This window comes from Ambystoma mexicanum, chromosome 6p, assembly GCF_040938575.1.
Source record: "Ambystoma mexicanum isolate Mex_15411 chromosome 6p, UKY_AmexF1_1, whole genome shotgun sequence".
Classification (NCBI taxonomy): domain Eukaryota; kingdom Metazoa; phylum Chordata; class Amphibia; order Caudata; family Ambystomatidae; genus Ambystoma; species Ambystoma mexicanum.
In genome coordinates this window covers 1134199949-1134223159 of record NC_090935.1, presented here as the reverse complement: position 1 = coordinate 1134223159, position 23211 = coordinate 1134199949, and the positions used below count along the sequence as shown (strand labels likewise).

Sequence of the window (23211 nt, the reverse complement as noted above, 5' to 3'; positions counted from 1 at the left end):
ACCAAGTCCATACTGAGCTCTCAAATTGAGTGGTCACTGAAGCCCAGCTTGTGGATGATAGCAAGCAGCCCACACAATGTGTAATGATGACTAGAAATGTAGCTGTATCAATCCACAAAGCCAGCAGACCTCTACTCCAAGTCGACACCACCACTTCTTAAGTAGTTATTCGAGGTAGGGCCTGGTAGAGACCCCAAGAGTGCATGAAGCTGTCCCACTTTTACCATATGTCGAAAGACATCCGGCGTGAGGTCAGAGTTAGCAGAGGTGGAGAGACGCCTGAGGGAGCTGGAATTACAATATAGTATCACCCGTGAAAAGAAGACCCTAGCGGACATTAAGTCTTCTGCAGGACTTCAATAAATTGGCGACCAGGGAGCTATTATACATGGCGACTCCTCTCTGGGTGCGCCGTTATGGCGAAGGGAATAAAGCAGGCCGCTCTCTCGCAAATCTGTTGAAGGCTGAACGGTATCATGCACCCATATCCAGCATAGAGGCGAGAAACGACAATGTGATCACCAGTGAGGAAGGTATCAAGGAGTTTGCCGATTTCTATTTGGAATTATACTCTAACCATGATGTGAGGCCCGCCAAGGAAATGGAGAATTATCTGAATACAATAACGCTTCCAAAACACCAGTTCGAAAATAGGTTGGCCCTGTAACGCTCACCTGATTCCCGCAGAGGCGCCGGTCTTGACTGGGTGAATGCCGTATCTTCAAAGGTGATGTGTAACACACGGTTGGCTCTTTGGGCTGGACCTCTGTGCACTGTATGTCTGACTCGAAGAGTAAGATGTCTGCAGATAGAAAATATGGGATTAATGAACTGGGGTTATTGGGTGCCTCTCTCCTCTTCCCTTTCTCTTCTCCTGTAGAACCCCAAAGGTTAACACCCTCACCTTAGGTAAGTGAACGCCGAGCTCTCCATCTGCCTCGGGGCAGGGTGCCGTAACCAGTTTCTTCACTGGATAAGGGTGCAGGCCTCTTGACCTCAGAGGACTGCTGTCCGTCGTTAACTGCACGAACGGTAAGTTCTGGGCACTTCAAATGTCTTAAAAGTCTTTTGTAATGATATCTCTTGTTTTGCAGGGTTCCGGCGATGGCGGATGGCGGGCTGATGAGAGTTGAGGATCGAACCCGCATGAGGAATAGAAGCGCCTGGAAGCACGTAAGTAAGCGCTTGTAGCCTGCTTCACGATGCGCACTAACTGTCCCTTTTATCTTGCAGGTACAAGTTCGGAGCTTTAGAGAAGCTGAAGGGTGCTGGAATACCCACTGGATTCGGCGTGCGAAGGAGTAATGGCACGTGAGTAATAAAGTTGCCCAATGTCTTTAAACGCACCTTCTTTTGTCTTTCAGATGCGGGATGCAGCGCCGAAGGCCTCCGGAGCGTGCGAAGAGCTGGTAAGCTTTTGTCTTTCAGATGCCGGAATGCAGTGCGAAGACCTCCGGAGCATGCGAAGAGTAGGTAAGCCTTTGTCTTTCAGATGCCGAAATGCAGCGCGAGGCGTTGGTGACAGCCGATGGACCAGGTAAGAGATGCGCTGCCACTGAAGACCGTAGTGCTAACCTGTTCTTTCTTTGTCTTTACAGGTGCTGCTGAAGACTGGATTCCAGGATGGTAAGCCTTTGTTCCCTTAGGCCCAGGATCAGAAGCAGAAGACACGATGAGCGTTCTGCTGCAGAGAATGCAGAATAACGCAAAGCAAGATTCATCCATCGGGTGTGGTTTAAATAGCCTCCTGTAGTGCTTAGGTGTCTCCTTCCACAGCCACGCCTAGGTAAGAAAAGAGTTCCTGCTTTCCAGAAGAGTTCCAGTGTTCTGAACCTAGGGAGTGGCTCCTGCCCCACCCAACAGGAAAAGTAGTCCCAAACAGAAGAGGATCAGGGGTTCAACTGGCAGGTAAGTAAGCAGCATGGTCTGCTGCAGGTAAGTCCACCCAAGCATTATGAGCCCGGCGCTTCCAGCGCTGGGACTGGGCATCTTTATGAGCCTGGTGCCACTGGCGCCAGGACAGGGTCCAAAAGGTCCCAATTGGGACTGGCTGGCACTCGGAACCGGGGTTATGGGTCTGCTTCCAAGGGAGTCGGGCAAGTCCTGATCTTTTGGAAGCAGAGATCATGACAGGCCCTTAAAAAACCGATAACACTGGAGGAAATTACTGAGGCAATCAAATCCTTGTCCTCCGGGAAAGCACCTGGGTCTGATGGCCTGGGCGCAGAACTATATAAAGAGTTCAGTTCTGAACTTGCCCCATATTGCTGATGGTGTGGGAGGAGGCGATTGATCGGGGGACTCTGATGGAGTCTATGAGGGAGGCCATTATAACAGTGCTTTTAAAGCCCAGGTGCCCATCTCCTGACATGTCTTCTTATAGACCTCTTTCGTTAGTTAATTGTGACGCCAACATTTTTGCTTAGGCTCTGGCCACAAGGTTACTACCTAACATGCCCCAACTGGTCCACCCAGATCAATGTGGCTTCATCCCGACGAGGTCGAATGCATTGAATTTACTCGGACTGTTCAGGGTGATGGCTCAATTTAAACCGGAGGCTCAGGCAGTGGTTATCTCATTGGATGCCGTAAAGGCTTTTGACTCAGTGTCATGGACATACTTGTTCGCAGTACTTGAGAAGTTCGGAATAGGCCCCTATATTCTAAAATGTGTCAAGCTGCTGTACTCTGAACCTGCAGCTAAGGTATTGACCAACTGTTCCATTTCATATATCTTTAGTTTGGGCAGGGGTACCAGACATGGATCCCCATTCTCCTCCCATATTGTTTGCTCTTACAATGGAGCCAGTGGCAGCCACTATTAGGCAGAATCAGGGACAGAGCGGAATTCGAATGGCGGCATCGACCCGTTCGATATCACTATATGCGGATGATACGCTACTATACATCTGAGAACCTGAAACTTATCTCGGCTCGCTATGGAAGCCATGCGTGAGTTCGCAGAGTACTCGGGTTATAAAATCAACAATTCCAAGTCTGACATTTTCCCCCTGACTCCTGTCACCAAATGCCCAACCAACACCTATGGGCTTAAATGGTCGCCCATTAAAATACGATACCTGGGGATTCTTGTGTCAAAAGAAAAAGCCACTCTGTACACCGATAACCATGAACAACTTCTACACACAATTACAACCAAACTCCAGTTATGGGCCAAACTCCCTATATCACTGATCGGCCGTGTTGCAATCCTAAAAATGGTGATCCTACCCAAACTATTATATATATATTTAGTAACGTCCCGATCTGGCTGGGATTTTTTGACAACCTACGATCCATAGCGTTCATATGGAATGGGGTTACAGCCAGGATGAAGTGGGAGAAGTTGGTTGAACCGTACAATACAGGAGGCATAGCTGCTCTGGATTTTGAGTTGTACTATCTAATAGCACAGGCCCAGTATGCCAAACACTGATATATGACCCTCTGGACACTGCAACACACATCTCTTGAACGTCCAGCTGCGCTCCCGATCGATCTATGCTCTGTTTTGCTTAAAACACAACAGACGGATGAATGCAAGTTTGACACAGTTAGTACAACAGTCCATGCCTAGTCTAAGATCTGTAAAAGTCTTAAACTTGAGCTACCCTACAACTCAGAAGCTCCTCTTTGGAACTTGCCCAGCATTTACCCATCATTCGATGTAGACATGCAGAAGATGTGGGACCCCAACAGGCAAATAAAAATGCAGGATATGTTTCCCAATGGGAAATGTGTTACTCTAGAAGATTTTGTGGCCACTTTGGGGGGAGGACAGCTCAGAATGTTGCAATACCATCGTATGAAGATGGCATTCAAGGTGAGGTGGCCACTGTTTCCAGATGAACCTCCATCGCACGAATGCCTCATATCATTGTCTTCTCAGTCAGGAATCAGTATTTCTAAACTGTATACGATGATACAAAAACACACCCTAACTTAACACGATTAAGGTTTCATGGGAAGCAGACATGGGGACCACAATCGAAGACGAGAAATGGTCAAGATACTGTGCATTGTCCAAGAAAGTATCTCTTAATGCTGGTCTTCGTTTAATCCAGTTTAAAGTACTGAACAAACTACACTACACTATACACTAGCCACATTTGCTAAATTTACAGAAAATTGCCTCAGGTTGTCCACTCATTCTTGAGTTTTGGATGTAGGTGGCCAAGATAATAGAGGAAATAACACGAGTGCCAGCTGACCTCACGCCCCAGAAGTATTTGTTCGGGGACATAGGGAAAATAGAGGAAGTAACCAGAAGACTGTTTAATGTGACCTGTGCTGTGGCCAAAAAGTGTATACTTCACAACTGGAAAAGCCCACACACCCCACACATAGACCACTTCCTTAAAGAATTTAGGTATGTAAACGAATGTGAGGAACAATACGTGATGACATTACCTAGAATGAATCGACCCAAAGATATATGGACTCCGTTTAGGATATATTTATGCGAGATGATTTCAGATGAAGAAAGCCCCCCAAGGCCCCGATTCATGTTTGATTTCTTAAAATGTATGATGTACTATGTGATTAAGATATTCATCTCTGTTGTATGTGCTTGTTTTCTAACGTGTTGCTGCAATGTTGCGAACCACAACCAATAAATAAAGTTTTAAAAAAAAGAAAGACGCCCGGCGTGGGCTATGGACCTATGGACGAAGCTTGTTTGTTGTGAAGTCTGGGCCCCTCTGCACAATTTGTGTTGTAGTCACCAGCTATAACAATGTTGTGTGAATAACCCAAATCCAACCATTTTGTCATTAAGTCTACCAAACTATTCCAATAAAGATTAATGACCAGGATATCTGTTTGCCTGGTCAGGCGACAACTGAACAGCTTGTAAGATTGGTGGCTATTTCTTTGTATTTGGCCTTCAGACTAAGGTCAAAGGCGATCGCAAGACCTCCTGAAGGGCCACCTGTCAGGCCTCTGATGGCTGGTTTGGTAAAAGTTTGGAAACCCTCTAGTTAAAAGTGAGAGACAGCCATTGTTTCTTGACAAAGTGTAACGTGCCTATTACGGAAGAAATTGGTCTGGTTCAGAGCCTTGAATAAATTGCTGTACCCACAAAAGTTCCAACTAGTTAGTACAAGAGTACGAGGGTTAAAGCTGTTGTTCAGTGGGTATTGTACTCACAAACCTCTTGAGTGCCGCCTCCAACCATGACCAGTCCTATCAAGACTCAATGTTACCGGGTGTAGGTCTGTTATCCTTCTGTAAGACAGCTGAAGCTTTAAAGCCCTGTAGTCAATCTTGATATAGTGGCCTGGCCATTTTGTTGGAGAGTGATATAAAATTCCTAGATTCTTCTGCGTTGTGGACCTTGTATAGGTCGAAACCCAGAGATCTTAAGGTTGCACGCTCCTCAAAGACTATTCTAGTAACCAGAGTTGACTAGAAGTGACACCCCAACGTTGGTTGCTGTTTAATTCAGAGACTCTACAAAGTCTGTCACAAGAGCGTAGAGATCCCGAAGCTAGTATAGCTCGAAATTGTTCCAAAATGTTTGTTCTGTTCATAATCTTATTCCCTTTAATATGGGTTATGTTTACCCAGCCGATTTGGTGACAAGTTTGTTCAACGTTTTTGTATGTTTCGTTTGTGTTGTCGATTGGTTGTGAGGCAGGTGTCTTTCGGCATCTGTTGGTCATTCAATGGTACTAGACCATTTTGGTCTCTAAGTGCAAGGAGAACAGCGTATAACTAAGACAGTATTGGAGGACATTGGTTTTTCTGGGTGGAGTGACAATGGTCTGACAGCAGCAAGTCGTTATAGCATTCTGTTGCCTGTATAGAGAGTCTTAAGAATAAAGTAATTTTTTTGTTGGTTTGCTTTGGTCTCTGTTGTCATGACAGTTTACCAGATTAATTTGATCAGCCAAACGAATAATCTGGATGTCCTGAATTTCCTGTATACTTAAATCTTCCAATTCCTCCATTGGCAAAGACCTCAGATTTCCTTCGATTGTTATTTTGGGCCACATGTACTTAGTATTCTTAATTTGCTGTGTCTGTTTCCTTTTCATTTCTTTTATGTTCCTCATAGTATCAACAGGAGTTGGAGAGGAAGTCTTAACCAGCATAATTGGCACATCTTGCTCCAAGTTGTCACACTCAGTCGCAAGATTATTCGATATCAAGATAGGGCTGTTTCCTAGATTACAGTCGATGAGATGTGAGGGACTATTGGGTGTCAAACTCATCCCTAGTAAATCTGGGCGTCTTTTCATTCTCTTCATGTTTGCTGTAGAGACTCATTTTTTAATGTTCTTGTCAATTCCTGTGATTTGAACGGAGTTGTCGTGAACCATGACCTTGATATTGTCGTAAAGCCGGAGTAGAGGCTCAAGTACTAGATGTAGAGCAGAAATAGAAGCCGGTCACAGATTCTGTTAGGTAAAATATGTTTGAATTCCTCCTGTTTTGGATGTTACGTTGAGTGAAATAGTCATCAGAGCCTGTACTAATGGAAGTTCCTGGTCTTTGGAATAGATCTGAATTACTGCCATTTGGTTGAGTTCCTTTTTGGTCACACGATGGGCAGATATTTGAGGTAAGCAACGGCATGAGATCTCCCGTATCTCTGCACGGTCTTGGAAAGGATTCATCGAGAATAAATGAGTCTTCCAAATCTGTGTGTGGCTGGGCTAACAAACAGGATGCTAGGTGCAAAAATTCTGAATACGAGTCCCCACAGTTTGTATCATCCACATAGTGTATTGTGGCCTGTGAGATAAGCCTGTCCTCGGTGTCCCCAGTAAGGGGTGTGTCCACCACCCATGGTGGACCGCTGGGCACTGAAGCCTATCCATCAAGTAAGATTCTGGTGACCTCACCACCCCCTCCCTAGACGTTAAGACCCATCAATTGCAACTACTTGTGCTCAACAGTGGTAGGAGACTAAGCTAACAAAGTACCAGTTTTTCGTTGTGTTGGTGAATCTTACATTTTAGTTTTAGTATGTTTTGAATGTATTGTCAGGGATTTCTTTAAAGCACAAGTTTGCAGTTTGGATAGGTGTTAATGAACAAAAAGCTGCATTTTCTGTGTTCATTTTTGTTGACATAGGGTCTTGCAGTCTTTCGGATTACACGTTCTTAGAGGGTTTGCTACGCAAAGATGCAGCCATATTTTTTAAAAAAAACTATTAAAAGAAAATAAAGGTTGCAAACAAAGCAGACAGTCGCAAACCACAGTTGACTATTCAAGATTAAATAATGATTGGTGTCATTAAAGGCTGGTGTCGACAACTGCGTTGAAAATGCTTTTGTTAGTTTCGGGCATTGAGTTGCTGTGAAAACTTTTTCACCTTTACTATGTCTTTCCTTTTGTTGCCATTTGTTCTAGCTCTGCTGCAGGAGCCATCGGCCAGCCAAACCCAGCCCGGAATTACAGTTGATACTGAATCCGTAAAATCTCACGCTATCAGACATGTATTAAAACAGAGTGACCAGGGCCAGGGGTAATCGGAGGTAGACAATTGTGCAACCCGCAGTCCACAGAACACTCTGACAACACTCCGTCACACTCCACTATGGGGCAGCTATTTAAGGTTTCTTTTTTCCACCCAAAGGTGGCTTCCAGGTTATAAACACTGTAGAAAGACTTCCTCAGAGGAAAAAGGATACTGCAGAGCACAACGTAGCAAGTAGCACCACTAACACCAGAACACTCAGACCCCAAAAGGCACCTATGCATTAGATTACTTAAACAAGTAGGTTTTTAGAGTTTTGCGAAATTGAAAGAGGGATTTAGGTGCCCGAATCTCCAATGGAAGGCTGTTCCATAGTTTGCATAAACTGCAAATCGCTGATCACCCCTAACAACACAGGAAGAGGGTGTAACTGTCAGAAGCAATTTAGCACCTGACTGGAGTATGTGTGTGGGTTGATTTTATCCACCACATATGATGGGGAAAGGTTGTTTAAGCATTTAAATACTAAACACAAAGGACCTTAAAATAAATTATATGATTCACAGTTAGCAAGTGTAAAGAGCGGCACAATCCAGAAATGGGGGAGGACTTCCCCACTCTAAATACCAGTCTAACAGTAGCATTTTGTGCTTTCTGCAGCCGCTGATGACGTTTGTACGACACTAGTTTAGTTTATTTATTTATAATGCGCACCAGACCCAGGGGCATCAGGGCGCAGGATACAAGGATACGTTCAGCTTAGTTACATGGGTACATTAGATGCATAGGCAACAATAGGAACAAGAGATACATCAGCATATATACAATGTAAATTACATGAGCAGCTAGATACTAAAGTGAACACAGTACATCAGAAAGGGTGTCGAAAGGGGACTAACACATGATGACGAGTCAGATGCAGAAGGGTATGCGTGATGGAGAGTATAGGTAGACAGGTGAATGTTTATCAGGATGATTACTTATCGTTTTCTTTTATCCAGTTGGTTAGATTCTGTCTGAATTTAGAGAAGGACTGGTGTTCTCTAATACCAGGAGGTAGGGAGTTCGACAATTGCGCAGCCTTGACTGGGAAGCTATCTCCCCCGATAGTGGAGAGTTTGAAACGTGGTACTTGGAAGCAGTTAGAGTTGGCTGTTCTGGTCGATCGGAGAGAGGTGTTTCTGCAGATTCTATCGGTAAGGTATGGCGGTGCTCTATTATTAAGGCACTTGTATGTGAGGGAGGCAATTTTAAGTTGGATTTTATCAAAGGTAGATAGCCATTTGTGTTTTCTTCTAGTAGAGGAAATATGTTCATTTCTGTTAATCTTAAGGGCTGCTCTCAGGGCATTTTTCTGGAGAACCTGTATTTTATGGATACTCTGTTCGCACCAATGTAGAGCGCATTACAGTAATCCAATTTAGAGAGTATGAGGGCTCTAGCAAGAATAAGGCAGCTGTCGGTGGAGAGGAATTGTTTACTAGCTCTGATTAGTTTGCACGTGTATGCGGTAGCAAAGGCTAGGGAGTTGACTTGTTTAGTGAAGTTCAAGGTGGCGTCCACTAGAGCTCACACTACTACTGCATGATCATCCGAAAGGAACAAACGGAAGTGCCTCACACAGAAGACGTAATGTGCAAAAAATAAAAACAAACATTTTTTTAAAAAGTACCTTGGCGCCCACCTGACATTTATTGCTCAAATTCTCCTGCCAAATGCAGCCTACCTTTTTGATCTTAGTGGCAAATGTCAATTCTGACCCACAGAAACAAGGTGGGTGATGAGGAGGGCGCCTCTTGGAATCAAGGAGATGTTTAGGCCCAAGCAATGCTACTTTAGTTCTGCTTGCATTAAGTTGAAGCCAATTGGAAGACATCCAATTACTGACTTCATCCAGACACTGTTTGACCCCAAAAATATTCCTCCACATTGCCTTTTATGTTTAATTTTTTTATTGTGTTTATTGGGTTTTTCTTTTTGCACAAAACAAATTTCGACAAAACGTTCCCCCCTCTGCCACCTGCTACCACCCACCAATCATCAGGGTAGAGTCCTTCCCACCCCCAGCTGGTCCAGTATACAAAGTAGTTATCACAAAATGTCCGTTATTCATAAGTTCTGCGGGCACCTCTACATTTTGAAATCACTTTGCAGGTGCACCAGAATCAACCCCCAGTCACGCCTGAAATCCTCATTTGATTCCTGGAGCCGGTACATGGCCCATTCCATTGCCAATAACTCCCAGACCTTCTGAAGCCATTCACATGATTGGTGTAGTAATGTGCTTGGTGGGTATCAGGTGGTGTTGGGTGATCTTAACGCCAACTGCATGACCACTGATCCGGATTGCCCCTTGTTGTGTGGGTTGATTAAATCGAAGGGCAAAGATTATTGGGGCAGATTCACATAAGACCCTCCTGCCTACCTAACATGTGGCTCATCTTGGGACTGTTACGTGCGTTATACGAATCTGAAGATGGCCTCCAGAGGTGGAGCTATGGGAGGCACTATTGGCAAATGGGTAAATGGGTAAATGACCCAAAACAACAATGAGAGAACCCTAACATGTCTGCAGTATTTCATTTTCTAAATTAAACTGCTTTAATATTACTGAGGAGTCACAGCCTGATGGGGAATATTCAAACGGCATTTTAATCTATGAAAGATACCAATGCTGGAAAACAGAAGTTAACGGGAAAGTAACCTAATCTTTAGAACTAATTGGAGACAGGTAAGTGAATTGTTAGAAAACAGTTAGAACACCTACAAGAACACTTGGAATAAGGGCTCCAGTTCATAATAAGTCCCACCCTGCTAGGAATTGGGGCCCAAGAGTCACCAGTTCCACAATATGTATTTTGCAGGAGCGTTTACTATGTGACTTACAAACAAGAGTTGCAAAGCCAACAGTTGCAGGTAAAGTTCCAGAATTGGACTAAAACGGTAAGTCTTAGAAGTTTCTCTCCCAATCCACACTAATAAAAGCTCAGGGGAATCCTTGACCAGGCCATCATTGATTTTAGGTAAGGGAGAGGTAGGGGTACAACTTTACACTCATATAACCCTATAGCAGGAGGGGCTAGGAATGGATATGCGTATTCACCCTCTTACGCCGATTTCTGAAGCAACCACTTCAGGGCTTCCTGAATACGCTGGGCCCACTTGCTTCTAGGCTTTGTCCGGTCAATGGAGGTCCAGGGGTTCCATCTTAGAGGTCACTTTCTGCATCAGGATTGGGTCTGGCTAGTCAACGGTTACAGATTCTGACAAGAATGTTCTGAAGAGTGGACAGCTGCACACCCTCAGCATGACAGGAAGAAGACCTCCACAGAACAGGTGACCTCAGGAGACCTACAGGACATGAAGAAGGTGGGGTTAAGCGGGAGTCAATGGATCAGATTATCCATGTCACGAGAACAATGGAACAAGCCCTGTATGTCTTCTCTTTGGACAGGAAGGCTGAAACTGTAGGGACAGGCGACTTGCTTTACAAGTTGAAGATCTTCGGAAAGGGGACCGGTGCAGTGAGGTAGCTCAGAGTTGTCTGGTGACTCTTCCGAAGGCTCATCAGGCACAGATCATCTAACAGGGGTTGGTACAGGTTGTTCCCTCCACTCAAGGGGTTGAAGCACCGAATAGGACCTTCTTTAGATCAGGAAAGAGGATCAGTGCTTCAACAGGACATGGCTGGAGGCGATGCTGGTTAGCAGCAACTGTCCATCTTTGGGTCGTCAGCAGGCTGCAATTCTTCATGAGGGTCCTGTTTCCAGGAATGATCCACTGAGTGGGGGTGCAGGAGTCCTCCTTTTATACAAGATGTGGACTGAACTTGCCCCCAAGCCCACCAGTTGTAAGGATATACACCACATCTGCCAAGCAATAGACACTCTTTGGCTTGGATGTGGACTAGGTCCAGACAGATACAGCCCCCACATCCGGCCACACACACACACCTTTTTACCTGGGATAGGGCTTTCCTTATATGGCAATTCCAGACCCGAGATTGCAGGAAGGCGGCCAAGGCACAAAACGGCAAAAGGACAGGCACAAATGTTGTGACAAGGGCATTTTTTGTTCTGTACTGTAAAGAGCATTAGGCAGTAAAATGCAAATGTACATGGGTAAAAAGTACAAAACACAGTAGAGAAATATCTGCTGCCACCAGCCCATCCCAGACCTGTTGTGTCTGTAACACCAAAGTTATAAAAGAAAAAGTTACAGGGACACAAAGCATCCTAGCCGCGATTCACTCTAAGGTGATGTATGCAGCTTTGAAATACAAGAATTCCACAAAGGAAGAAAGGGTCTCCCAGTACTGATAGTTGGAGAATAATCAGCCTCCCCATAAAAAGTGATCAAAAGCATGCAAAGTAATGCCCAGGGCTTTACTTGCCACCAAAAAGTCAGGTCAGCATGCAGACAATAGCAAAAAGATAGGAAGTGCCATGAAGTCTGTGAGGTGGAAGCGGCAAAAAAAAAAGTTTCCTAGCAGCTTTGCTATCCACAAATGTCTACAGGTGGCGTTTGTGAACACCAGGATCAGCTCAAGGTCCACTGCAATTTATTTTGATACAGGTTGAAAACCAGAGAAGAATGGCAATCTGAGTTAGTTTCATGGAAGCTTAGATGTTTTTGTTCTTTGATAAGGGATATACTTAACCATTTTGACAACTTTGAATTGTGCTCCTTCTTTAATTGCAATACTTTTCAAAACACTGAAGCAGTGGAGCACTTTGAAAGAAGTATGTGGAGTGCATTGCAAGAGAGAGGTCTCCCACAACTTAAATTTCCCTAATATTCATTTTCTCGTTTAGGTTGACCTAAATGAAGAGGAGACCATTCTGATCATCCGCCGCCTCCACAAAGTACTGCGACCCTTTTTGTTGAGGCGGTTAAAAAAAGAAGTGGAATCGCAGCTTCCAGAAAAGGTTGGTACAGAAAAATGCAATTTAGGTACACTTGCAAAGATTAACAAATCTCTTGACTTTACATTATGTAATAATTGGGGTTCTGAGTAAGTTAATGGGTAGCTTCAACTGTGCGTCATGTCCGTAAAATACCAAGTACTAACTGCTTTAGTGAAAATCCTTTTTATATTTTTATTTCTATTCAGTCCAATTGTGGTTTTCAACTGAGATTTTTTGGCAAATCCTGCTGCGATCGCTTAACACCTGCAATATGGAAGAAGACATTTTGATTTGTTTTATTTGCAAAATAATGGCTGTTTAAATCTTCTCTAAAGGCCTCATTTGCTTGATAAATAGAGCTGTACGAAAGCTGCACCGGTCTAATGCAAAGTCAGTGTTAATGTAGGAAATATACAGTTACCTTCTTTAGATACATCAATTGGAGTTGCTACTTGGATGAAGTCCTGTAATGGGAACATTTATGCATATTATAACTTTCAATACGCTTGCGTCCCGTCCCCTTTCCTCCATTCTGCATGGGCGTCCCTTCCAAGAGACAGGAGACGGAACCTTTTTCACCAGAAAAAACCTTCTTTCCCTTTAAATTTAGAGGCACGCCGGGGTGCGGCCTTGGGAGCATGCGCTGCCCTGACTCTGCCATCCGGCACCACATCTCGGTCCCCTTTTCCGCATCGACGGGAATGGCCCGACTTCACCAGCGCTCCTGCGTTTGGCTTCGGCCATGTAATTCTTCTTAGTCTTTTCCGTCTTTTTATCATTCAGGTACTCAGGTACTCGGTCCTCAGGCGTCACGCTCCTCCGCGGTGCTTATGGACATCTACAGGGCTCAGCAGGTGTCCATCCTGCGATGGGCTCTTCCCGACTAAAGACCCCCACGCCCTCTGCCTACGGTGCCTTGGCCTTGACCGCGTCTGGCAAACGTGTACTGCATGCGACACGCTTTCCTTGAGGTCTTTGAAGAACAGACTAGCCAGGTGAAGGGAGCTCTTCCACAGATCGTCTCCAGAGGACCTAAGGGACTTAGTCTATCATTGATCCAAGCCCAAGGTAGGGCCGCTCTTTTCCAGTGCACCCCGCAAGGGAGACTCCTTCCCAAGGACTTGCCAGCGCGGGAGGGACCGCCCAGGTCCTGGTACCAGCACAAGTACCACGGCTGTATCAGCTACCGGCCGACAGGCCGAGGGATCAGTAGATACTCCCGGTCATGGTGCTGAGGGACCGGAAGGCTCTTTTACCGTGTCTTCACCCGAGGAGCTACGCCCTAGTACCGGCATCATGTCCGAGGGGGCACCTTTATGCAGTTCTACCAGCAGATCCGCCGAGGGTGAAATGCCTACCGGGCCTCGGCCTGAGGAACAGGGTAGGCCCCATGATCCACACTCGAGAGTCCTGGACGGGGCGGGGCCCAGTGAGTCGAGCAACATGACACAGGCATGTGGAAGGCAGCTTGACAAAATGGCCGCCGTGCCAGAAAATCCTGACATCCGTTGACGCCACTCCAGGGAAGGCAGGTGGAAGACCGTGTCTCGAGGTGGCACTGTTGTCAACCAGGTATGTGGCCTACAGCTTACCCTTCCTTCGCGCAAGGCAGGTTCCTGCTGCGTCCATATGGGCAGGGCACGCAACGCCTCCAGCAGCCGCCCGCTACCCCGTCAATATCGCCTACCACCAAACCAGCCTGCGAGGACAGGTTCTTTGAAAAGTTCCTCTGGCTCATGAAAGGGGTGTACGTTCAGAGGGTTCTGCGGCTTCCAACTCCAGAGGTCCAGGCAGCCTGACCGTTCACTGTCCCAACATCGGCGCAAACAACAAAAAGGGGGGGGCTCAGAGGGAAAGAAGGCATGACACACCCTTCCGGGTCCACGTGACTCCAGTGGGGGGGGCAGGCTTGCTCTCCTTGCTCTCCATGCATGCTCTCCATGCAAAGTTCTGGCGCCAGAATTTCGCGGACCGCTGGATACTCTGTAGTCTCCACGGGGTACCGCCTCTCTATCCCAACCTCTCCTCCCCTCCACTCCCACACGTTGTACACCAACTCTTTTGGTGGAGATACGGTCGCTCGTCGAGAGCCAGGCAGCGGAGGAAGTCACAGCCTCCCAGTGAGGCTTGGCCTTGTACTCCAGGATTTTTACCATACAGAAGAAGAACCAGGTGGGCCTGAGAGTTGTGCTGGACCTTTCAACCCTCAACCTACCTCTACAAAAATTCAAGATGGTTACGCCAGCTTTGATAGCAGAGACATTGTGCAAGGGAGACTGGATGTGCTCCCTGGATCTGAAGGACCCGTACCTACACGTCCCTATCTGGCAGCCTCATCGTTCCTTTCTACGATTCAGGATCATGGGCTACCATTTCCAATACAAGGTGCTTCCTTTCGGCCTCAACTCTGCACCCCCGGGTCTTTACCAGGCTGATGAACACAGTGGCAGCCCTCCTCGGGTCGCAGGGCCACCACATCTACCCGTACCTCCACGACTGGCCCGTCAGGATGAAATCTCCAGAAGCAGTGCACCATACATCCCACACTCTTATGAACACACTGCCGAGCTGGGTTTCTCACTCAACCTCAAGAAGTCACAGCTGCAGCCCACGCAGAGACTGACCTTCTTGGTCCTCATTTGGGACACGTGCTCCGAGAGAGTTTTTCCCCTCACAGGACAAGATCGCTGCTATCAAGAGGGCCACAGTGCTCTTCCTCATTAGAGAAATGACCTCGGCCTGGTTGTACTAACACCCACTGGGACTCATGGCAGCAGTCCTCTTAGCCGTCCCCCATACGAGACTCAGGATGAGGAGGATACAGCTGCACTTTGCAGCATTTTGGAACCAGGAACGGGGCCATCAGTCAGAGATGATCAACGTCCCTCCGTCGCTTCACCCAGACCTCACATGGTGGTCCAGGGACTGCAACCTGCGGACAGGCAAGCCTTTCTGGCAACCTACCCCACAGGTCACCATCACCAAGGACTCCTCTCTCTCGAGTTTGGTGGGCTACTCTGGACATCCATGGCACCTGGACCCAGCAGGAGTACCACATCAATTGGCTGGAATTGAAGGCCATCTGGCTGGCTCTCAGGGCCTTCCTCCCGGTTATCGAGGGCAAGGTCGTCCTCATTCAGACAGACAACTCTACCAGCATGTTCTTTGTCAACAAGCAGGGAGGTACCAGATCCAATCCACTGTGCAGACTGGCAGTCAGCATGTGGGAGTGGGCCCTGGAGAACAACATCAACCTCACGGCCGTCCACCTGCCGGGGGAATCCAACCTGGAGGCAGACAGGCTCAGCAGACTGGGAGTGGACCACTGAGTGGCAGTTGAACGACCTAGTGCTGCAGGAGATCTTTTACAAATGGGGTCACCCTCAGGTGGACCGATTTGCCTCCTGAGGCAACAGGAAGTGCCAACTGTTCGCCTCCTGATAGGGTCAGGGCTGCGGCTCCCTGGACGTTGCATTCCAGATCCGGTGGGACGGAATGACGGCATATGCCTTTCCGCCCACACCGCTGATTCACAGGTTGATATGCAAGATCAAGGAGTCTCGCCACCTCAGCATCATTCTAATAGCTCCATGGTGGCCTGCCAGGCCATGGTTCTCGGAGCTGCTCAGCCTCTCGGAGAGAGGCCTTCCATTCGCCTTCCGACGGGCCCAGCACATCTTCTGGCGCAACAGGGGGGCAGAGTCATTGTTAGGCAGAAACCTGTGCAATTCCTTTAGGGACCATTGCAAAAGATTTAAGACTGCAGGTGTTTGGCAGTAAACCCACTTGGTAGCAGTCTGTACCACACAGATTCACTTGGTAGCTGTGGCTGAGCAGTCAGACTTCCCTCAAGAAGAGTTAGGCAGTATGCAGAGTATACACAATAGGTACAGGGACACAGTAGTACAAACAAACACTGACCAGAGCTTTGGTGTAAAAGTATATAATTATTTATTTAAAAACACACTTGTAGTTTACACTAGCAAAAAAAACGAGGTGAGTAAATTCAGCACACAGTCAGTATCATATATATACATCCCTATTCACTTATTAGACAAGTCTTAGTGAGAAACACCACTTATTTTCATACACAGGTGAGCGCTTAACATAAGATGACACTCTAATAAGTTATAAAGAAAGGGAAGAAAAAGGCAGAGTTAAGGAAGCACACAAGTTTCAATACTTTTACCAAGAACCACAGTAAGGCAGGATAGGCAGAGTTCTACTGGAGAGCAAGGAAGTCCATTGCAAGGCTAACTCTTGTGAGAGCAAGCAGAAGGGGTCCAGGTTCACACAGTGGGGTTATGCCCAAAGAGTCTTGTAGATAGTTCGCACAAAAAGGATGAAATTCAAGTCAGGAAAAGTTAGCTAGGTTGTCCCAGGCTAGCCCAGGTTAGAAAGTCGAGGCTTTACTGTCACCCCGAACGATCTGTCGCAAGGGAAGCCAGGCGGGACACAGTACCTTAAGTGTGAAGGGAGCTCCAGCGGGGGCAGTTGTTCCTGGCAGCAGGTGCAAGTCGGTGTTTCGTCCAGAGGAAGAAGAGGTCTCGCCGTGGAGGAAAGATGAAGGTCGTTGCACTGCCAGGGAAGAAACCAGCCGCAGAGTCCTCCGGTTAAAAGGTACTACCCTTCTCTTCGCGGTAGTGGTAAACCATGGTATTCCGGTTGCCGGGGTGCTAGGCACGGGCAAGGCGGCCACGAGATGCTCCAGGAAGGTGAAAAGAAGGCAAAACTGGTTATCCCCACCAGTCAAAGGAAGAAGACTCTCCGGACTGGAGATCTCCTCTGTCGTCAGGAAAAGTGGTGAGACGGTTCAGCAGGGTTCCACCGGTGGTGTGGTTGTTGGAGGTCGGCTCAGCTTCTCCCTCCTCGGATTCTTAGGTCCTGTGGCGATTTCTGAAGTTCCAGTCCCCAAAGCCCTGCTTTTATGCAGCACCCCCCCATTCACTCAGCCTAGCTGTCAATCAAACATGCTAAGTGGTGAGCCGGCCGGCTCACCACTTGGGCCAATCACACAAGAGTGCGACTTGAGTTACCAAGGTAACTCAGTCCAGGGTGCCTAAACCCCCTCCCACCCCCCCTGTGGTACCCAGACAGAGTGGCACCACTTTTGGAGGCTTCTGTGGAAAAGCCCGCCAAAAAGTGGAACAAAGGGCTCGACTTGGGTTGGAGTCACAGAAGAGAACACAAACGCCATTTTAAAATCGAGTTCTGGCAAAAAATACCAACCGGTGACTTAATATTAAATAAATAAACCAGCGGTATGTTCGAGGCTATAAGAATTAAATAATTAAAGTTGGTAGCCTCGAACAATGGGAAAATCCCATAGAGATATATTCGCGGTCGAATATAAAAAGTAGTATCCACTGCCATCAGCCAAAACTCGATCAGGGGGGACGCAGACGTGCCCCCTCGAACAACAGACCCCGGAGCAATCGAATTGCCCCGACCAGTACGTCCACAATATGATGGTTTGTACTGGTTTCTGTTCATAATTTGGGACTAGCAAAGCCAATGGTGACTTTACATGCCCTGGGAGACAGTAGTCAGTCCCAGGGTATGGAGTCTATGTTGGGGGGTCGCTACGACACCCCTGGGTTACGGCACGGAGGGTGCTGTGTAACCCACATCAAAAAAACACATGAGAACCTATGGAGTAAAAGACCCCATAGCCCATAAAACACATGGAAAGTTAAAGGAACACCTCAAATCATGTCTAAGAGTGGGAGCAAAAGAATCTCACTCTTAGCAGGAGAGAAAAAAATAAACCTCAAAAAATCCAGCAAAGCTGCTGGGGGACTCACTAGGTTTGGGAAATTAGCCTTACAGAGAATTCTCCCTAACAGTCATCCACCCCGCTCCAGAGAAACTAGCCCTCACAGCGTGATTCCTGAAGAAGTCACGTTAAGACATCTCAGCCTCTCTGACTAATGTAGAGATCATACAGGGCACCAGGAGAAAATCTACCAGGGTCCAATATAAGAGCAAGTGGACTAGGTTCTGCCACTGGGCAGACTGAAAGGGCATCGACCCTCTGGCGTGTTCCCTGAACGACGTGTTCTCCTTTTCGGGGCATCTCGCCCATTCAGGCGTTCAGGTTGACACTTGCCGCACCTACCTGGCAGCCATTGGGGCTTACAGAAACTCTGAGGATGAGAGCTTTTCCTCTTCCAACACGATTGTCAAGAAACATTTGACGGGTCTCGCCAGGCTCTACCCACCCATCAAAAGTCTGCACCCCGTGTGGGACCTCAACATAGTCTTGGGTGCCCTGGCGCACAAACCATTTGAATCAGTGGCATCCGCGGACATCAGGCTGGTCACCATTAAGACGGCCTTGTTAGTCGGCCTAACCTCGGCTCGCAGAATCAGTGAAATCCAGGCGCTGGTCGCCTCGGAGCCATACACAACGTTTCACAAGGACATCCTACGGATGCACCCAGCGTTCCTACCTAAGGTGCCTTCTGCATTCCATCTGAACGAAGAAATTGTGCTGCCCACGTTTTTTGCTGAGCCCAAAGACGAGGCGCAGAGAGTTATGCACTGCCTTAATTTCAGGCGTGCCCTGAAATTCTACCTGTACAGGACCGAGGGATTCCGCAAGTCAGACGCTCTGTTTGTCACCTTCGGAGGATCAAGACCCATCAGGCCTCCAAGGCCTCCATAGCCCGTTGAATGGTCTCAGCCATCAAGCCTACGAGGTACAGCACAAGCCACTGCTGGCCAACATGCACGCCCAACGGCCATCGCTTTCCAGCGACATGTCCCCTGGAAAGTCATAAACAGGGCGGCCACATGGGCCACCCCTTCGGCTTTCTGCAAGCACTAATATTTGGATGCCGGTTCTAGATCAGACGCGGCTTTCGGACAGGCGGTGCTTAGAAAACTGTTTGCTTAAGGAGGGTCTCCACTCCACCCAGGGCCTACACTCAGTTGTAATCGCCCATGCAGTATGGAGGAAAGGGGACGGTACGTAAGAGTAATAATAAGTTACTCACCGTAGTGAGTAACGTACTCTTAGTCCATAGTCCCCTTAAGGGAAATCTTGTTGCCATGGTGAGGATAGGCAGTTTTTACACATTGAACAGAGGGCAGAGGAACCCTTACTAACGCTGGCCAAGAATTACATTTTCTTAAAGGCCAAAATTAACACTGCCTTCCCAGATGCTGAACATATTTTCCAACAAGCAACCACAGCAAAGGGATTTATTGCTAAATAAGTCCACTGGTAAAGGTGCACGTTACATTATTTCTTTAACCTAAGGATTGCAAGCTACTGGTCTAACAAGGAAAAGATCATTTAATGCTTTTGTCAATAATTCAAATTGAACTCTATTTGGTAATGATGTTCTATATTGCAGAAAAAGCATAATGCACAATGATGGGCGAGTACCGTTTGGAAATCAATGTCTGTGCTGTGAAGACTGTAGGTAGGCACTCTTGGTTTTAGGAAAGAAACCAGAATGTGTCAATGTTTAGAAATAGTTTTAGAAGCCAAAGTTCACCAGTGGCAGGGAGAATCTCTGGTTTTCTGATAACCGTGCTGATGGTGAGAACGGTTTCTCACTTGCACGAAGGTCACCTTAAAGCTACCAGAACCAGAACATAAGCTGGGTAGAAGACGGTGGTCACCTGATGCTGTGGTGCGTTGCAGCTGTCCATTAGTCGATGATGCAAGTCCAGTAGCCAGCATTACAGACAGTGATGCAGGGTATTAGAATAATTGACGTAAAAACATTTGATCGATTTCTTTTTTTTTAACCTTTTTTCGGTCAAATTTAAATACATACACAGCAAAAGCATTGAAGGGCATAGAAGAATTGGAGACAGCAGTCTATACAGGATCAGATGCAGGCACTGCTAAAGAGTTGAAAGTATATATGGACAAAAATATTTCCAAATATGAAGAGGAAATTAAAGATAGAAAACAAAGGAAATTCTTGTCTGATAAAGAGGACTATACCACAGGACGTACATATACTATTGCCAAAAAATATGATATGGTGAGAAAAGGTTTCCAAATACAAAAACAAGAACAAACATCAGAAAATGTGTAGACAGACTCAGAATCGGAAATAAGTGCAGGCTCCTCCACAGATACATCAATAACAAGCAACAATGAAGAAGCACCTACTAGGTTACATTTTTTTTAGAAGAAATGAGGTTGCTACATCAAGTGGGGAAAAACACAAGGAAGGAGTCAAAACAGGAACAAACACAATTCCATCACCCAAACAAGAGGAAGAACAAACGAGGGTGAAGAGGACAAAGGAAAAACCAAAAAAAGAAGTAAATCTACAGGCCGTCAGATGCGCTCTGGGAAGAACAAGAAATAAAACAAATGGATCAAAAACTTCAAGTCGTGAATTTGTCAAAGAAAATATTAACTAATACAGAAAAGAATGTACTGGAAAAGGGGTTGTGTTTCTGCTTGACTTCCAATTATAATTATACACAATCCAGAATAGACCTGCATTGTTTCATCAGGAAATTAAGACTAGCCAATATTTTGCCAATACAGTTGATTCCAAACCCGGAGCAGACACAAATGAGATGCCATCAAAATTGACAATTCGAGATATACCGACTTTAACACATTGGAAGCATGGTGTACAGGAGAGGATGAAGGACCAAATGATGACAAATCAGACCAAGACCAATGGATTGCACAAGTACCAACGAATTTGATAACAGATATGAAAGCACCCAGTGTTCTTCGGAAAAAATAAGTTTAGCCCACAGACACAAAACACACCACACGTTGACCTATTTGAAGATCTTGTTATAGAAGAATTTAAACAACTTGCCTCTGTTATGCTCACCTGGTCTCTGCGGAGGCGTTTGGGCACGGTTGCAGTCCTCCCTGAACTTGAATCTCCCCCTTCAGGCCTCTCGCTCAGTAGAAAAGCTGTGAGCGGTGGTACATGGTGATAATGCTCCTGTGTGGAGATAAGAGTGTGCGATTGCGCCAATCTGTGATTGTTGTACCTTTCGAACCCTTCACACCAAAGTACGGTTTCTGTGACCATACACTGGCCCATAAAGCTCACCTGTGAATTATGGAAGATAAGCTCTCCGTCCTGCTACTTCTGGCAGGGGCGCGTCGAACGGGCTCCAGTTTCTTCACTGATCGCTGATAAGGATTAGCCCAGTCCAGTTGCGACTATACTTCTCCTTGTGATTGGTAAGTCTTTCTTGAGCTCTTGTGATGCTGTTCGTTCTCTTTAATGTCTGCATATGTTGCTCCTATTTATGCCCGCAAAAATGTCTCTTCTGTTTTCTTCCCTTAGATGGAAATGCGGCCTCAATGCAGCTGTGAGACGCGAGTTGCAGCCGGATGGAAGATGGATGCAACCGCAATGCTCGACAGCAGGTAAGTGATAGTTTAAGGGAAAGCACGAAGTATGGCGAAGCGCAACCTTAAACGGACTGTTTTTTCAATGTCTAACCTTGTCTTCTGTTTTTGCTTGCAGGTGCTGCTGTCGATGATGGAGCGTGTCGTGCTGCGGGGCCAAGATGAAGATTTCGGAAGGTTCCGGAAGGTAAAGATGAATACTTGATTCGCCGAAGAGATGTAAAGGTAAGAACAGCTTCCCCTAGTTGGTAAGTATGCTGGCAGGAAGCAGGATGTCCAGGAAGCAGGATCTTCAAAGGTAAGTCTGACCTCAGGCGACAGTAAGCGTTACGCTGCTTGCAAGTGCAGAATAACGCAAAGCGTCTGTCTTGAGGATCAGGGCTGCTTATATAGCTGAGATCGTGGGCACGCCCATTAGGGCCGGCTTACCAGCCACACCCTGCCAATCCTAGAGAGTGTGCTCATGCAAAGGCAATCCATTAGCAGCCACACCCAAGAATACACTTGGGGCTGCTTAATGGATAGAATGTTCAAGGTTAATGCATCCTGCTTAATGGATGGAATGTTCAAGGTTAATGCATCTGAAGTGCTATGTCCATAATAAGTCTTTTGGTGTTAATTGGATGTTCTTCTTTACTTTTGTTCATGATCCTAGCGCCAGGAAAGTGTCCACCCAGGTCTCCTGTGCATGCGACCCCTGCATGCCTGTGCCCCTGACTTCATGGCCATGACAGCCTTGCACTCATGTAAAATAAACCACAATGTAACTAAAGTAGACCGAGAAGCCATCAAAAACTTAGTGATGATGCAATAGTAATAATAACCGCAGATAAAGGAGGAAACGTAGTGTTTTTAAATTCTGAAGATTACAAAAAAGAAGCACTGAGACAATTAAGAAACAGCGACAATTATCAAAAACTGGCAAAAAAGCCATACATGGATTATAAAACAGAATACGACATTGTTAGGCAGAATCCTGTGCAGTTCCCTTAGGGAGCACTACAGAAGATAAGACTACAGGTGAGAGCAATAAATCCCCTTTGGTATCCGTCTGTACCACAAAGATTTAGTTGGTAGCTGTGGCTGAACAGCCAGACTTATCTCAAGAGGGAGATGAGCAGTATTCAGGGTTTACACAATAGGCCTTCAGTACTATGGAACAAGGAAACGCTAACCAAAGCTTTGTAGTAAAAAGAATATATATTTATTTTATACACTTCTAGTTAAACACATCTATCACAGTTCTTAAAGCAAGTTAAATTTGGTCAAAGAAAGTATACACAACTCCCTAGTTAAATTGTAGACAAGTTTGAGCAAGAGGGAAAACTGAGCAAAACGGCACAGTGAAAACCAAACACAAATGGCACTCTAGCAATTTCTCACAAGGGAGGGAAAGCACAAGTTATACATAAATAACTTCTTACCCACCCTAGCAACACTTCCCCGAAGATTGTGAACCAGTTTAAGCAGGGCAGTGCATCAGTATAGTAAATACTTAAATGAAAACTGAGCAAAATGGCATT

At 46.3% G+C, this 23211-nt stretch overlaps 1 protein-coding gene across 2 annotated transcripts in view; it reads left to right on the top strand.

Annotated features, from left to right (window-relative positions):
• SMARCA2 (SWI/SNF related BAF chromatin remodeling complex subunit ATPase 2) overlaps positions 1-23211 on the top strand; it is a 3136185-nt gene that overhangs the window by 1445754 nt on the left and 1667220 nt on the right. For both annotated transcript variants that reach the window (XM_069625745.1, XM_069625746.1), the window contains exon 20: positions 12241-12354. In XM_069625745.1, coding sequence (XP_069481846.1) covers positions 12241-12354 — 114 coding nt within the window. The remainder of the gene's footprint in view (positions 1-12240; positions 12355-23211) is intronic.